This window comes from Pleurodeles waltl, chromosome 5 (assembly GCF_031143425.1).
Source record: "Pleurodeles waltl isolate 20211129_DDA chromosome 5, aPleWal1.hap1.20221129, whole genome shotgun sequence".
NCBI lineage: Eukaryota > Metazoa > Chordata > Amphibia > Caudata > Salamandridae > Pleurodeles > Pleurodeles waltl.
In genome coordinates, this window is record NC_090444.1 from 1,799,594,937 (window position 1) to 1,799,613,266 (window position 18,330).

At 45.6% G+C, this 18,330-nt stretch overlaps 1 protein-coding gene across 2 annotated transcripts in view; it reads right to left on the reverse strand.

Annotated features, from left to right (window-relative positions):
* LOC138296807 (exportin-5-like) overlaps positions 1-18,330 on the reverse strand; it is a 1,394,731-nt gene that overhangs the window by 807,691 nt on the left and 568,710 nt on the right. For both annotated transcript variants that reach the window (XM_069236253.1, XM_069236252.1), the window contains exon 20: positions 15,534-15,715. In XM_069236253.1, the coding sequence (XP_069092354.1) occupies positions 15,534-15,715 (182 nt within the window). The remainder of the gene's footprint in view (positions 1-15,533; positions 15,716-18,330) is intronic.

Consider the following 18,330-nt stretch of genomic DNA (forward strand, 5'->3'; position numbering starts at 1 on the left):
TTGGAGTGAAGGAGCCAATCCCCTGCATCCGCAGGCACCAACTGCAACGACGAACAGCTACGTGGATCTCCTCTCATCCTGAGCTGCATGGATCCTGCATCACAGGTGGTGGTCTGGAGTAGTCCCCTTGGTCCCCACTGCCAGCTGTCCAACTTTGGTGGAGGTCAGCCCTTGCCTTCCCACTTAGGACAGTACCCCTGTGCACCACGTCTCTTGCAGCTACCAAGGCTTGTTTACACCTCGTACAAGGGACCTTAAGGCTCTGTGTAGCCCCCAGCCCTCCTTCATGTGACGCCCAGCCCTCTGTGTGCTTCTCCTGCAGCGTGGGACCCTTCTCCAGTTGTGCTGTGTGAGCTCCTCTGTGACTCCTGGTTCCTCGTCCAGGGGGTCTCCTGTGGGGGCTGCCTCTTCTTCTGTGGACTCTGCCTTGATGAGGGTTCCCCTTGGACTCCCCCCATGGGTTGAGTCCTCCTGGACCTTGCTGGCCCCCAGCAGCTCCACTTCTGCTTTACCGCGACTTCTGCCTTTGCCAAGGCTTGTTGGTGGCTTTTCTCCACCACTGACCGACTGCAATCATCCACATTGCGTGGGACGTCAACTGCATCCTCCAGGAACTCTTCACCTGCTCTAGGACTGCATTCCTGACTGTCTTCGTCTTACAGTCGACCAACTCCTGCATCCACAGCTAAGTGGATAGTAGCTCTTACTTCTCCTGGACTCTTCTGTGACGTCTAGACTTGGTCACCTTCTTCCACAGGTCTTCCTCTTCAGGAATCCACTGCTGGTTTCTTGCAGTCTTGTCTGGGTGTTGCATTTTCTTCACTTTCTTCCTTTTGGGTGGTTTGGGGAAACTCCAGTAACTCACTACTTTCTTCCTGGTCACTGGGGGGGGGGGGGGGGGGGGGGGCACTGTGATACTTACCTTTGGGTTTCCTAGAACCCCCAGCTCCCATCTACACATTCCACTTACCTGGGTGGGGGTCCTGTGTTCGCATTCCATTTTTTTAGTATATGGTTTGGGCTCACCATAGGGTCGCTATTGTCTATTTGCATTTGCACAGTTGTCTATCACTTTTTATGCCTATTACTGATTACTAGTGTACATATTTAGTCTGTTTACTTACCTCTTATTGGAAGGTTACCTATCTAGTGTTTTGGTACTGTGTTCCTGTAATAAAGACCCTTTATTTTAGTAACACTGAGTGTTTTCTTTCATGTGTGTAAGTGCTGTGTGACTACAGTGGTATTGCATGAGCTTTGCATGTCTCCTAGATAAACCTTGGCTGCTCATCCACAGCTACCTCTAGAGGGCCTGGCTTCTAGACACTACCAACACTACACTAATAGGGGATACCTGGACCTGGTACAAGGTGTTAATACCTTTGGTACCCACCACACACCAGAACAGCTTCCTGCAATCGTCAAAAGTGTACAGAATGTTGGTAGATGAATGGAGTTCTATTCTGGTAGCAGCAGAAGCTCAGTAAACCAATGCTGTGCTAGCCACCTAGGAGCTATCAGGATGAGACAACACTGCTTTGCTTTCCTCTTGGTGAGAATCTTTGGTAGTAAAGGTATTGGGGTAAAGGTAGGTATAGATTCTCGACCATCTGTCGAAAGGCATTCCTCCAAGATCCTGGATGTGGATGCCAACTTGCCTAGAAATGGCATTTGCAGGTTTTGTGTGTTGCAAAGGGATGCAGAGCCGGTTTGCCCCAGAATGAGAAGATCATACTTAGAGTCTAATGATCAAACTCCCCTTCATAAAGGCTGTTTCCGGTTTTGTTTTGCATGTCTGCTATGAGATTGCTAGTCCAGGGAACATCCTCGGCCTGAAGAGTTATCCTGTGTGTTGTTAGCCAGCTACAGATTTCCTGATCTTCCTTGGACAGCGCTAATGATCTTGTGCTGCTTTGTTTATTCACGTATTGCATGCTGGTGGTATTGTCCTTGCAAACTAACACTGAAGACTCTGCAACATTGGCAGGAAAGTCTGGAGACTGAGCAGACGGCTTTGAGATCTAGATGGGTGATATGCATGCTCTTCTGGGGCAGAGACCACTTTTCTCAAATTAGAGGTTCTGTAGATGACTGCCCCAGCTTTTCAGGGAAGCATTTGTAGTATGAGACCACCAGACTAGAGCTTCCATCATACCTATGTGAAATTCACAAGGCTCTCAAATCATTCATTTGATTCAATCTATTTTTTTTGTTGCTGCTCCTGTAAGGCATTCGTTGTCAGACGTACAAGAGGGATCATATTCATCTCTGAGGACATGATGCCCAAAAGCTAATTGAAGAGACACACTGATTATTATTATAATAATTTTTTTAGAGCTAGTCCCTAGAGCCTTGTCTTTGGATAAGTCTTTGTTTTTGGACAGCATCTAGGGTTGAGGCCCAAGAACCGTATCTTCTTGGATGGAGGAGTAGATTATCTTTGACAATTCACAAGGAGACTTAGCTTGAGAAACAAATTTAGGCAAGCCTCTGTAGCCCTGGATGCTTGAAATGCTGTTGGTGCTTTTATCAACGAGTTGTCGAAGTTGGGAAAGCCCTTCCGAAAAAAGAAAAGCTGATCTAAAGTCAGATGGAAGAACTCTGATGAGTGGGTGGGAATACGAAAGTATAAATACTCTAAATTCAGAGCTGTCATGTGCTGAGGGGAAGGGTAACCACATAAAAGGATTGTTTCCGGAAATACTTGTTTAATTTCTGGAGGTCTATGATGGATGGACACTCCTCTGCTTTCTGGTTTATGAGACAAAACCGAGAATAGAAGCCTATTCTTTGCTGAGAATATTAACCTTTCGCTATGGAACCTTTGGTTAATGTAGCTAGCACTTCCTTCCGAAGGAGAAGGAGATGAGGTGGGAGTACTCGTTTTGGTGGAGTAGTGGGCAGAATCTGGGTGAACTGTAACATTTGTCTATATGTGACGAAATCCCAGAATTATTTTTCTGATGCATAGATGAAAAGTTTTGAAACAGTTTTTCCCCACTGGATGGTGTAATCATCACCAGAACGTTGTCCCTGTAGGTAAGCTAGCCTAAGGGCTACTGAGAGGGTTAATAAGTCAGATACTTATCAACGCATAAGTGTCTTTCATAGGTCCCTCTAAAGATTGTTTATTTTGAAATTGCCCCAAAAGATCTTGCAGTGACAAGAGTCAGCCTTAACTGCTTGCAAGGAGGCGTCAATGTGCTTGCCAAACAGAGCACTGGCCTTGAACGATAAAAATATTAGATATATTTGTACTTCAAGTTATAAATGTTGTGGCCTTGAACCATAGCATCCAGGAACCAATGAACCTGCCAGTTGTGGGAATCCTACTGAAGCTTTATCTGTAGCACAATCTATGTTGTCAGATGGGGACATACAATACCCCCCCCCCCCCCAGCAGCATTTTTACCTGTTTGCCAGTGAACTTGCAGCCAGTACAGTAGCACTGGCCATAGATGAGAACATGCCCTTGCTGGTTAAGCATGATTATAAGTGACACGGTTTTCCATGATAGTAATTCCTCCTGGATATATCAACACTTAGAAGAGGTTTTATAGTTTTTCCATTTAAAATCATAAAGAAAATACAAACTAATTTCTTGCTTGCTACAGGAAAGCTGAAAGGTTTGGTCACTAGCTCCGAAGGGTATGGAAACCGCCAAAACTCATCTGGTGGGGGAATCCACCAGTTGTGGGTATAATATGCCCTGTAGGTCTGGTACTAGAGCTACATAGACCTGACCCATGCTATGCAGTTGAAGGCTGTAGTAAAATGCCCGTTGGCATGGTTACCCCTAACTTTTTGCCTTTTGTTGATGCTATTTATGATTGAAAGTGTGATGCGACCCTACTAACCAGGCCCCAGCACCAGTGTCCTTTCCCTAAAACTATACCTTTGTCTCCACAATTGGCACAGCCCTGGCACACAGTTAAGTCCCTTTTAAATTGTACCCCTGGTACCAAGGGCCCTGTGGCCAGGGGAGGTCTCTAAAGGCTGCAGCATGCATTATGCCACCCTGGGGACCCCTCACTCAGCACATGTACACTGCCTCACAGCTTGTGTGTGCTAGTGATGAGAAAAAGACTAAGTTGACATGGCACTCCCCTCAGGGTGCCATGCTCACAACTCACTGCCTGTGGCATAGGTAAGTCACCCCTCTAGCAAGCCTTACAGCCCTAAGGCAGGGTGCACTATACCACAGGTGAGGGAATAGCTGCATGAGCACTATGCCCCTACAGTGTCTAAGCCAATTCTTAGACATTGTAAGTGCAGGGAAGCCATAATGAGTATATGTGGGAGTTTGTCAAACACGAACTCCACAGATCCATGGCTACACTGAATACTGGGTTGTTTGGTATTAAACTTCTCAGCACATTAAATCCACACTGATGCCAGTCTGGGATTTATTGAGAAATGCACACAGAGGGCATCTTAGAGATGCCCCTGCATACCAGCCCAACTACTAATGCTAGGCTGACGAGTTTCTGCCAGCCTGCCACATCCAGACGGGTTTCTGGCCACATGGGGTGAGTGCCTTTGTGCACTCTGTGACCAGGAACAATGCTTGTCTTGGGTGGAGGTGCTTCACACCTCCCCCTGCAGGAACTGCAACACCTGGCGATGAGCCGCAAAGGCTCAAGCCTGGTGTTGCAAGGCCCAAAGCACTCCAGATAGTGGAGATGCCCGCCCCCCAGACACAGCCCCCGCTTTTGGCGGCAAGTCCAGAGAAAATAATGAGAAAAACAAGGAGTCACCCTCCAGCCAGGACAGCACCTAAGGTGACCCCTTCCTTAGAAAATACATCTTGCTTTGGAGGATTTCCCTCAATAGGATTAGGGATGTGCACCCCCTCCCCAAAAGGGAGGAGGCACAAGGAGGGTGTAGCCACCCTCAGGGACAGGAGCCATTGGCTACTGCCCTCCAGACCTAAACACCCCTAAATTCAGTATTTAGGAACGACCCTGAACACAGGAAATCAGATTTCCTGACGACCTGAACAAGAAGGACTGCTGACCCGAAAGCCCTGCAGAGACGACGGAGACGACAACTGACTTGGCACCAGCCCTACCGGCCTGTCTCCAGACTCAGAGAACCTGCAACAGTGAAGCATCCAGCGGGACCAGCGACATCTGCTGACTCAGAGGACTGCCCTGCAACCTAAAGGTCCAAGAAACCCCAGTGGATAGCGGCTCTGTCCAAGCAACAAAGAAGAAACCAACTTTAAAGGGACTCCAGCCTCAATCCTGAATCATGAGTCCCAAACACTCTGCACCAGACACCCCTGGCTCATGTTCACAAGAACCAAAACTGCAGTCAGGACCCCCAGGCGGCTCCCACAACGTGGACACCGTGAGAGGACCTCCCTGCACCCCCACGTGATGCCTGCAGAGAGAATCCAGAGGCTCTCCCTGACCATGACTGTCCAGTAACAAAGAACCCGACACCTGAAAGAAGCAATGCACCCGCAGCCCCCAAGCCCGAGAGGAACCAACTACCGGTGTAGGAGTGAACAGCAGGCGGCCCTCACCTTTGCCCAGTAGGCCCGAGAAGCCCCGCTGTGCCCCACCTGCATCACCAGAGGGACCCCCGGGTCCGCCCATTAAAACCAACATACAAAGCCAACAACTACGATGCACACTGCATCCGGCCGCCCCTGTGTCGCTGAGGGTGTATTTTGTGTGCCTGTTTGTGACCCTACCCCCCCCCCCCATGCTCTACAAAACCCCCCTGGTCTACTCCCCAAGGACGCAGGTACTTACCTGCTAGCAGACTGACCCGGAGCACCCCTAGTCTCCATAGGCGCCTATGTTATTTGGGTCCCACTTTGACTTCTGCACTTGACCAGCCCTGTGTTGCTGGTACTGGGTGTTTGAGGATGGCTTGAACCCACCACAGTGGGCTGCCTTTGCCCCAGAGATTGAAAGAGTAAGTGTTTTACTTACCTGATAAACTAACTTCTACTTACCTCCCCCAGGAACTGTTGATTTTTGCACAGTGTTCACTTTTAAAATAGGTTATTGACATTTTTGCCAAAACTCTGTAGCTTACTGTTTTCATTCAAAGTTCCATATTTACCTATGCCAAGTACCTTACAATTTATGTACTTACTTGAATTCTGAATCTTGTGGTTCTAAAAAAATTAAGAAAATAATATTTTTCTATACAAAAACCTATTGTCCTGGAGTTAAGTCTTTGAGTGTGTGTTCTCCTTTATTGCCTGCGTGTGTACAACAAATGCTTAACACTACCCTCTGATAAGCCTACTGCTCGACCACACTACCACAAATAGAGCTTTAGTAATACCTATTGCCGCCACTATCAACCTCTAAGGGGAACCCGTGGACTCTGCACGCCATCTCTCACTTTGAGATAGTATACAGAGCCAACTTCCTACAGAGGCGGAGTGGTGCAATTGCTTAATATATTGCCCCTCCATATCTAGCTCTAGTACTAAAGCTATATGGACCTGGCCCATGCACTGCAATTGGAGGCGGAGTGGTGTAATTGTACCATATATTGCCCCTGAATATTTTGTTAACTGTTGTAGACATGCTCATATTAGTACCTTAAATTCTTGACACTAAATAATCCTGGATTAGGTGTGTTTTGTTTTTGTGAGCAATTATGTGCTTTCATCTTAATTTGTATTGTCATCAAGCTTGGCGAGGCAGATGTAAATAACTAGGCGGACGTAGACAACATTTGTTGTTGACAAGGCCTTCATCATAGATGAGGCCACCGTACAGGATGCAGTCAGACAAGGCCACCATCGATAATGCAGGCGGAGACAAGGCCATCGTAGATGTGGTTATGTAGACTAGGTCATTGTAGACAAGGTAGTCATAGTAGACAACCATCAAAGACGAGGCTGTTGCAGACGAACATCATAAATGAAACGGTCATAGGTGACTATCATAGATGAGGCTGACGTAAATGACCGTCGTGGACCATCGTAGATGCGGCTGTCGTAGATGATACGGTCATAGACGACCATCATAGACAAGGCTGTCGTAGACCATATTAAATGAGGCTGTCATAAATCACCATCATAGATGAGGCCGTTGTAGATGACCATCATAGATGAGGCTGTTGAAGATGACCATCATAGCTGAGGTTGTAGTAGATGACCATCATAGCTGAGGTTGTAGTAGATGACCATCACAGACCATCGTAAATGAGGCAGTCGTAGACTACCATCGTAAATGAGGCCATCGCAGATGACCATCATAGGTGAGAGTGTCGTAGACAACCATCATAGGTGAGAGTATCGTAGAAGACCATCACACGAGTATCGTAGATGACCATCATAGATGAGGCCATTGTAAACAACCATTTGACGACCACTGTGGATGGCCGTCTACAACGACCACTGTAGATGACCCTCTACAACGACCACTGTAGATGACCCTCTACAACGACCACTGTAGATGACCCTCTACAACGACCACTGTAGATGACCGCCGTGGACTACCACTGTAGATGACCGCCGTGGACTACCGTCATAGATGAGGCAATCACAGATGACCGTTCCTAGACGAGGCCATTGTAGATGAGCCATTCATAGATGAGGCCATCGTAGATGAGCCATTCATAGATGAGGCCACCGTAGATTATGCCATCATAGATGAGGCCACCGTAGATGATGCCATCACAGATGAGGCCACCGTAGATGATGCCATCATAGATAATGCTCTTCGTTAATGAGGCTCTTTGTAGAGGAGGCTCTTCGTAGACGAATCCATCATGGACGAGTTCATTATAGTCGACATGTCATCATAATTCTTGTCAATTATGATTTTACAGGTGGTTTTTAGGCACCCACATAGTCACCCACATAGTCAGGTTATGACTATGACTGATGTATTGTTAGGGTTGAAGAGGGAGCTTAGGGTCTATTTTTTCCCCCCACTTTCTCTCTCTGTGAGAAGTGCCTTATGAAGACATTTTATGGCTTTTCTGCATGCTTTCTGGGGATCCTGGCACAATGCCTCCCTTTGACCTCTCCTATGAGAGAAAGAAATCCTCACTATCCTCATCATTAGTGACCGATTTTAAATTCTGTAGTCCCAATAATAGCCTCATCTCTCAGAACGTGAGAGTTTGAGGAAAACGTTAGACATATTTTTGTTGTCCTTTACCTAGTTTTCTGCTACTCGGACATATTAGTGCTAGGGTTAGAGAAATTAAACGTGAAATATAATCTTGGATGATCCAAAAAGAAGTAAAAGCTTAACAACTGAGCAGAGCTCTGGGAGACTCCCCTTCACACGACTTGATGTGGAAAATCTGGGGACTCAGCCTCTGTTGGGAGTGTTCTAGAGGGTTCAAGTTTGGTCCTTTTTTTGTTTTAGAAAAAAAAGGACATGGATAGGCTATAAAACTGACGTTTTCATTTCCATTATAGCATATAATAGTGATATATATACTGCTTTAGTAAGTTACCATGGTACTGCCACATCAACAACCGGGAATGATTCAAGCTTGTGAATCTATGAAAGATTCAATACTGGAGAATATTATTTAGAAGTAGCAGAGATTGGTGGTCTCAAGTGCGGGGGCATATAGCTGATGGGGCCATATCCATATTCAACACACAATAACCCTAAGCTCCTTGTTATTTGTGAACCTATGCAGGTAGTCTCCACCGGTGATTGAGATTATCTTTCAAAGGAAGGCTATTTTTTGTTTAATACACGTTCACATATATGTTGGGGATGAAAGGGCATTTGTCAGATAGTGGAAGAATGGGGAGATGGGAGGTAGTGACCCTTCCATGGAATCAATCCTTTACTCATTGGAACACGTTGACACAGATCAGTGAAAAATATGAACAAAGTGAAGCGAGGTCAAAATTTATGAATATTCGCAGAGCAAAAGCTACAGAGAATTCAGCTTGTTTTCAGGTTGCCCATGTCACATTCATTCAGGGTGCTTTCCACAGTGAAGCAAATAAATTGTGGTTGGGTTGCATTTTGTCATCTTGGATTCTCCAACATGTTTAGAGCAAAACAGAAAAAGATGTGCAGATAACAAAATCTCAGCCAAAGGGACAAATATTTTACCCCCAGAATCCACTCCTTTTGTTTACACCAATGACATATATGAAAAATGTCACTTACCCAGTGTACATCTGTTCATGACATGAGACGCTGCAGATTCACATGCTGTGCATTATCCTGCCATCTGGTGTTGGGCTCGGAGTGTTACAAATTGTTTTTCTTCAAAGAAGTCTTTTCGAGTCATGAGACCGAGGGACTTCTCCCTTTCGGCTCCACTGCGCATGGGCGTCGACTCCATCTTAGATTGTTTTCCCCGCAGAGGGTGAGGTAGGAGTTGTGTATATAGTAAAGGTGCCCATGTAATGGAGTAAGTATGTATATACATAATGTGTATAAAAACATTATATATTTACAAATTTACAAATTTCATCAACTTATAATGGCTACAGGCTCCCGGGGAGGCGGGAGGGCGCATATGAATCTGCAGCGTCTCATGCCACGAACAGATGTACACTGGGTAAGTGACATTTTCCGTTCGATGGCATGTGTAGCTGCAGATACACATGTTGTGCTTAGACTAGTAAGCAGTTATCTCCCCAAAAGCAGTGGCTTAGCCTGTAGGAGTTGAAGTTGTCCGAAATAATGTTCGTAATACAGCCTGTCCTACTGTGGCTTGTTGTGTTAACACATCTACACAGTAATGTTTTGTGAATGTATGAGGCGTAGACCATGTGGCTGCCTTACAGATTTCTGTCATAGGTATATTTCCTAGAAGGGCCATTGTGGCGCCTTTCTTCCTAGTGGAGTGCGCCTTTGGGTTAATAGGTAGATCTCTTTTTGCTTTAATATAGTAGGTTTGAATACATTTCACTATCCATCTGGCAATGCCTTGTTTGGATATTGGATTTCTTGCATGAGGTTTTTGGAAGGCTACAAACAATTGTTTTGTGAAACTGTTTTGTTCTATCAATGTAATACATTAGTGCTCTTTTAATGTCTAACGTATGTAAGGCTCTTTCAGCTACTGAGTCTGGTTGTGGAAAAAAGACTGGGAGTTCCACTGTTTGGTTTAGGTGGAACGGTGATATAACTTTTGGTAAGAATTTGGGATTTGTACGGAGAACCACTTTATGTTTATGTATTTGTATAAAGGGTTCTTGTATAGTAAATGCTTGTATTTCACTTACTCTTCTAAGAGATGTGATAGCTATTAGGAAGGCTACTTTCCAGGTTAAGTATTGCATCTCACAAGAGTGCATGGGTTCAAATGGTGGACCCATGAGTCGTGTTAATGCAATATTGAGGTTCCACGACAGAACTGGTGGTGTTCTCGGGGGTATGATTCTTTTTAAACCCTCCATAAACGCTCTGATGACTGGGATTCTAAAGAGTCATGTTGAATGTGTAATCTGCAGATAGGCAGATATTGCTGTGAGATGTATTTTAATGGCAGAAAAAGCTAGTTTTGATTTTTGTAAGTGTAATAAGTAGCTTACAATGTTTTTGGCGGAAGCATGTAGTGATTGAATGTGATTATTATGGCAGTAATAAACAAATCTTTTCCATTTGTTTGCGTAACAATGTCTTGTAGTAGGTTTTCTAGCTTGTTTAATGACCTCCATACATTCTTGTGTAAGGTCTAAATGTCCAAATTCTAAGACTTCAGGAGCCAGATTGCTAGATTGAGCGATGCTGGATTTGGGTGTCTGATCTGTTGTTTGTGTTGAGTTAACAGATCTGGTCTGTTTGGTAGTTTGATATGAGGTACTACTGACAGGTCCAGTAGTGTTGTATACCATGGTTGACGGGCCCAGGTTGGTGCTATTAGTATTAGTTTAAGTTTGTTTTGACTCAATTTGTTTACCAGATAAGGAAGGAGTGGCAGAGGGGGAAAAGCGTAAGCAAATATCCCTGACCAACTCATCCATAACACATTGCCCTTGGACTGAGGGTGTGGATACCTTGGACTTCTTGGAATGGCCGCCCTTGGTTTAAATTTATAGGATTCCACCTCTGAAGCGAGAAGTGTGTTTGGCAGTCTATCAACACTAGATCTTGAAGTTGACCCTGTGCTTGTGTCCATTGTGTTGCTAGGCACTGTTGTAAGGGCCGCATGTGTAATCTTGCGTTTGGGACAATGGCTATGCATGAGGACATCATGCCTAGTAGTTTCATCACTAATTTTACCTGATACTTTTGGTTTGGGTGCATGCTTTGTTTTACATTTTGGAATGCTTGTACCCTTTGTGGACTTGGAGTGGCAATCCCTTTTTTTGTGTTGATTGTTGCTCCTAAGTATTGTTGTATTTGACATGGTTGTAAGTGTGATTTGCGGTAGTTTAGTGAGAAACCCAATTTGTGAAGGGTTTTTATGACATATTTTGTGTGTTGAAGACACTGTTCTTGAGTGTTGGTTTTGATTAACCAATCGTCTAGATAAGGGAACACGTGTATGTGTTGCCTTCTGATATGTGCCGCTACAACTGCAAGGCATTTTGTAAATACCCTTGGTGCTGTTGTTAATCCGAATGGTAACACTTTGAACTGGTAATGTACCCCTTGGATTACAAACCTTAAGTATTTCCTGTGTGAAGGATGTATGGGTATATGGAAGTACACATCTTTTAGATCTAATGTGGTCATGTAGTCTTGTTGTTTGAGCAAGGGGATTACGTCTTGAAGTGTTACCATGTGAAAGTGATCTGATTTGATGTAAAGATTTAGTGTTCTGAGATCTAATATGGGTCTTAGAGTTTTGTCCTTTTTGGGTATGAGAAAGTACAGGGAGTAAACCCCTGTTCCTTTTTGATGATTGGGTACTAGTTCTATTGCATCTTTTTGTAACAACGCTTGGACTTCTATCTGTAATAGATCCATGTGTTGTTTGGACATGTTGTGTGTTCTTGGAGGCACATTTGGTGGTAATTGTAGGAATTCTATGCAATAGCCATGTTGGATAATGGCTAGGACCCACGAGTCTGTTATTTCCTCCCAGTTTTGCTAAAAATCTGTTAGTCTTCCCCCCACTGGTGTTATGTGTTGGGGATTTGTGACACTGAAGTCACTGTTTATTTTGAGGGGTCTTTGGAACTTTCCTCTAGTTCTAGGGAACTGTCCACCTCTGTATTGTCCCCGAAAGCTTCCCCTCTGATACTGGCTCTGGTATGTGGGTCCGGTTTGTGAGGTGGAGGGTTCTGTGGTTTGGCCCCGAAACCCCCCTCTAAATTGTGTCTTCCTAAATGTGCCTCTGCTCTGTGGGGAGTAGAGCGCGCCCATGGCCTTGGCCATATTTGTGTCCTTTTTTAGCTTCGATAGCTGTGTCCACTTCCGGCCCAAACAACTGCTGTCCATTATAAGGCATATTAAGCACAACCTGTTGGATTTCGGGCTTGAATCCTGAGGTGCGCAACCATGCGTGTCTCCGAATTGTTACCGCTGTATTTACAGTTCTTGCAGCTGTGTCTGCTGCGTCCATTGCTGAACGTATCTTGTTATTTGAGATACTTTGGCCCTCTTCTACCACTTGTTGTGCACGTTTTTGGAATTCTCTGGGCAGATGCTCAATAAAGTGTTGCATTTCATCCCAGTGGGCTCTGTCATATCTTGACAGCAAAGCCTGTGAATTTGCAATGCGCCATTGATTGGCTGCTTGTGCTGCCACTCTTTTTCCCGCTGCATCGAACTTGCGACTTTCTTTGTCGGTTGGTGGTGCATCTCCGGAGGTGTGTGAATTCGCCCTTTTACGTGCTGCGCCAACTACTACTGAGTCCGGTGTCAGTTGCTGCGTAATGTACATAGGGTCTGTTGGTGGAGGCTTTACTTTTTTTCCTCCCTAGGAGTGATGGCCCTGCCTTTAACGGGTTCTTGAAATATTTGCTTTGTGTGTTTCAACATTCCCGGTAGCATCGGAAGCCTCTGGTACTGACTCTGTGTGGACGACAGAGTATTAAATAAAAAGTCATCTTTGATAGGTTCAGCGTGCAGTGTCACGTTGTGAAAAGCAGCTGCTCTGGACACCACCTGTGTGTAAGCAGTACTGGCTTCATGTGGTGATGGTCTTGCTGGGTAACAGTCGGGACTGTTATCTGACACAGGCACATCATAAAGATCCCATACATCTGGGTCATCTTGGCTTATGCTTGTGTGTGTTGGAGACTGCACCATAGGTGGACTAGCGATTGGTGATGATTGCGGTAAGCGTTGAGGTGATGGTGGCGGAGTTACTTGTTTTGTCACCTTTGCTTGTGGTGGATTATCCTTCTCTTGGAAAGCCAGTTTCCTTTTCATTCTTATAGGAGGGAGAGTTCTTATCTTCCCTGTCTCCTTTTGGATATGGAGCCTTCTTTGTGTATAATCTGGCTCCCCTGCTTCTAGCTCTTGGCCGAATTTATGGCTTTGCATTTGTGTGGAAAGCCCTTGCTCCTCGTGTAGGAACTTGTTTTCGGCTCCGAAGACGGACGTTTCGGTATCGAAACCTTTTCCAACGTCTTTTTCGGCTCCAAAGCCACTTTTTTGTGTTTCGGTGTTCCAATTTCTTGGTGCTGACTCATCTCGCTGCTGGTCTCTCGATGTCGATATTGTTCTGACCCGGTGTCTCGGGCAGAGTCTTTTCTGTGCCGGTATCTCGACCGGAGTCTGATGACTTCGACACATGTGTGCCCTTTTTCGATGCCGATGGACGGTCACCGCTTTTTGGGTTAAGCCATGGCCTGCCGGCGGTGGCGTCCCCTGGGCTCTGATGATTTTAACGTAAGTTTTGGCCAGGGCTGTTTTACTCATGGTTTTCGGCGTCTGTTCTGTTTCGGCCTCGTCCGAGTCAGCAATGGAGAAGGTTTCTTCTTCTTCCAAGTCGTGGTGTCCTGAGAGCGCCGACGCCATTTGAAGCCTTCTCACTCTCCGGTCCCTCAGCGTTTTCCTCGATCGAAACACTCGACAGGCCTCACAGGTATCCTCTTTGGGTTCGAGAGATAAACACAAATGACAGACCAAATGTTGATCTGTGTAAGGATACTTGTTGTGGCATTCGGGGCAGAAGCAGAATGGGGTCCGTTCCATTAGTCTTGTAGACGCACGTGGTCGGGCCGACCAGGCCTCGCCGGGGAATCGAAACCCCGAAGGGCCACCGGAGCTCTTCAAAATTCGGTGTCGATATGTGCTAACTAACCCGATACCGAACGCAAACAATACCGTCAAATTTTTCCGATATCTAACTAACTTTCCGAACCGAAACACGGAGCGAAGAGGAACACGTCCAAACCCGATGGCGGAAAGAAAACAATCTAAGATGGAGTCGACACCCATGCGCAATGGAGCCGAAATGGGAGGAGTCCCTCGATCTCATGACTCGAAAAGACTTCTTCAAAGAAAAACAACTTGTAACACTCCGAGCCCAACACTAGATGGCGGGATATGCACAGCATGTGAATCTGCAGCTACACATGCCATCGAACATACATACATACATACAAATATATATATAGATATGTATATATCTATATATATATTTGAAGAAAAAAAAAGCAGGCTTTACGTTGGGTGGATTCTGGAGCACATATTCTGCATTCAACAATCTGTTTTTATGAGAAAAGTTCTGAATCTACTTTAGGTTTCTGAAATAAAAAAGAAAAAAAAAACAATTTAACCTAATTTGCTCAATCATCTTGATTGCTTTACTCTTTTTTTCATTCTAGGGTTTTGCACTGGGATGTTTTATAACTTTCTTTAAGAATAACAAACTGTGATATTATTTTACTCCGGTTTATTAATTTAGTAAGCACATACTTAGAAAGGAACCACTTGCAGTTTTGAAAACAAACAATATTAACAGTTTGCTTCAGACAAGTGCAGAGAGCAGAAATGACCTTAGAACATGTAGGTTTCCAAGAGCAGACCAATTGTGCTGAGTCATACAACATAAGTGTCTTCACATTTTCTGAATGCATTTTAGTTAGAGAAGGTCTGCATCTTTTTGGCAAAAGCCTCAAACTCATAGCTCTAAAGGACTCCACAAAATCTAGTAAAAGCAGGGGAGAGTGACAGGGTCTGTAGAGCATGACCCATATCGAAAAGTAAAGAGGCTAAGTTCACATGACTAGAGATGCCCTATTATTCTACTCCCTGATTAAAGATGGTTGTGAATTGATGGGAGTTCTGAATGAAGATTATGTGCAGCCTTTGGCCTACGTTCTTGTACATATCGTGAAGAACTGTCCAGCACGCAAGTACAGCCGATTCCTGATCACTCCGGAAGGAGATAGTATAGGATGGCAGAGTACACTAGGTTTTAGATGTCACTTTCACAGCATTTAACACATTTCATACTCTCAGCTTTCTTTAGGAAGTAAGTTGGAACAAGCAGATGGAACACAGTGTTGTACGCGCAACATACAAATTCTGAGTACCTCCACGGACACTCCTGTAAATTTCTCAATTACATTGGTTAATCATGGCCATTCCACACAAGCTTTGAACATGCTATACACATGTAAAGCAATTTTGTGAAGCAATTTACATCATATAAATCTGACCTACCTTATAAGGATAAATAAATTGTCAAGAAATTTTAAGACCAGTTCAGAGCACGGGTTACGGAGAATTTGGTTGCCAGTGGGCGTGCAACCAATTACAAATCCACCAAACTCATCTGTTTTCATGACAATGGGACAACGGATCCATCTCAGCACTTGAAGAATGGCAGACACACAATAGATGATCTAAAACAAAGTAGCATTACATTTCATTCAACACGGAAATACATTTTAAATGCACTGCGAATTCAAGACCAAAGGCAAAGACAGTCACAAGTGGTTATTCTTGGTTGTAGCTAATTGTGAACCCTTCAACAGCACTCCAGGTGCATGGGCGAGCAGTAAATTGTACAACAAAACATATCACAAAGTTGTCAATATCCACTATAACATAATAGACTCCCACATTACGGCTATACTTTGTTGAGCCACAACTAGCTACTTGGAAATAGGCTATAGTTGGAACAAAGCTGCAAATGCTTAGGAATCTAAAGGAGCTTAATTTAAAACCGTACCTGAGGGTAGATTCTAAAATCTGAATGTGTACAGATATATAAGCATCAACTCTGCTGATGCAAAATTAATTGCACTTTGAAACTTTCATGCTAAATAGTGTGACGACCTGGGGCGTGTGTCCAAGATGATTGCTATGATGGGTGTGTTTTGAAAAGCTCTGTCCACGGCCTAACCAAGTATCCTATAGAATCCAGTCTGCACCCAGCTGACGCCCAGCCAAACAAGGGGCTGGTGTGACTGGAAGAGCAGCCTGTAAGAAGTTCGCCTGGTGAGCACCTATGGTGTTATAACCCTATACTAGGTCCAGGTATCCCCTATTAGTGAGGTGTAGTCAGTGTCTAGGAAGCCAGGCTCTCTAGAGGTAGCTGTGGATGAGCAGCAACGGCTTATCTAGGAGACATGCAAAGCTTATGCAATACCACTGTAGTCACACAGCACTCACACACATGAAAGAACCACGCAGTGTTATAAAAATAAAGGTACTTTATTTTAGTGGCATAAATACTAAAATACTATAGAGCTAATTCTCTACTAGCAGGTGAGTAAACACACGTTTATATACACCTTGGTAATCAGGACTGGGCTTAGAAAGCATTAGAAAACAGTGGAATAACAGTCAATAGAGAACTTGGGGGAGACCAAACCATATGAAGAAAAGAAAAAAAAAAAAAAAAAAAGAATGCAAAAGTCAGACCCCCACCCAGGGAAGTGGAATCTGTAGAGAGGAGTTGAAGGAACTAGGAAACCCAAAAGGTAAGTACCAGAGTGCCACCAGCGACCAGGAGAGAAGAGGCAAGTACCTAGTTTTTCCCAAACCCACAGAGAAACTTTTCTAAAAGGACTGTGCAAGACCCAAGCAAGACTGGAAGAAATCGAAGATGAATCCGGACAGAAGAGGACCTGTAAATGAAGGGGACCAGGTCCAGTTGGAGTGTCCAGTTGGGGCAGGAGCTACACCCCACCATTCTGGAGGTGCAGGTCCAGGTCGACGTTGAAGACCAGGAGTTGGGTATGCAGCACAGAAGCACAGGAAGAGTTACATAAGTGATGCAGTCGATGTCCCAAGTCAGAAGAGTTGCAGCAGGTCAGCAGTGTGGAAAACCACCAAAAAGCCTTGGCAAAGGCAAGGGTCGCAGAAGAGAAGTTGCAGAGCTGCTGGGGACCAGGAAGATCCAAGGGGACTCAACCCAAGGAGGGGAGTCTCTGATGACCCTTAGAAGTGAGGTTAGCCAGAAGATGAGGATGCAGCCCCCACAGGCAGCAGGTACAGGAGTCGCAGTGAGGCCCACTCAGCACACCTGGAAAGGAGTCCCACGTCGATGGAGCAGCAGGCAAGAGACTATGGGCCTGATTATGACCCTGGCGGACGGCGGAGGCCGTCCGCCAAGGTACCGCCGCTGAATGACCACACCGCGGTCAAAAGACCGCGGCGGCCATTTAGACATTTCCTCTGGGCCGGCGGGCGCTCTCCAAAAGAGCGCCCGCCGGCCCAGAGGAAATGCCCCTGCAACGAGGACGCCGGCTCAGAATTGAGCCGGCGGAGTTGCAGGGGTGCGACGGGTGCAGTTGCACCCGTCGCGTATTTCAGTGTCTGCTTAGCAGACACTGAAATACTTTGCGGGGCCCTCTTATGGGGGCCCCGCGGCACCCCCTACCGCCATCCTGTTCCTGGCGGGCGAACCGCCAGGAACAGGATGGCGGTAGGGGGTGTCAGAATCCCCCATGCCGGCGCAGCAAGCTGCGCCGCCATGGGGGATTCTAAGGGCAGCGGTGTCAGGGGTCAGAATGACCCCCTATGTGTTGCAGAGAAGCGTGCTGGAGGCTGGGGCTACACAGAGCCTGAAGATCTCTTGGAACAAGAGCCAAAAAGCCTTGGTAGCTGCGAGAGTGGTGCACAGGAGTACTGTCCTGCAAGGAGAGGCAAAGACTCACCACCTCCAAAGTTGGACAGCAGGTAGAGGGGACCATGAGGACCAATCAAGACTACCACCTGTGTTGCAGGATCTACACATAGTTGCAGGAGACAGGACCCACGCGGCAGGTCGTCATTGTAGTTGGTGCCTGTGTATGCAGGGGGTGTGACTCCTTCACTCCAATGGAGATTCCTTCTTGCTTCAGACTGAGGACTTTGCCGCCCTCAGAGGATTCTTGGCAGCATAACAGGCACGACTAATAGGCCTGTGCGCCTCCTTAAGAATGTTCATGCATTTAGGTGGAAGATTGAGGTACCCAAATTCTAGGACTTCAGGAGCCAGATCACAAGGATGAGAGTCCTGGGATTTGTG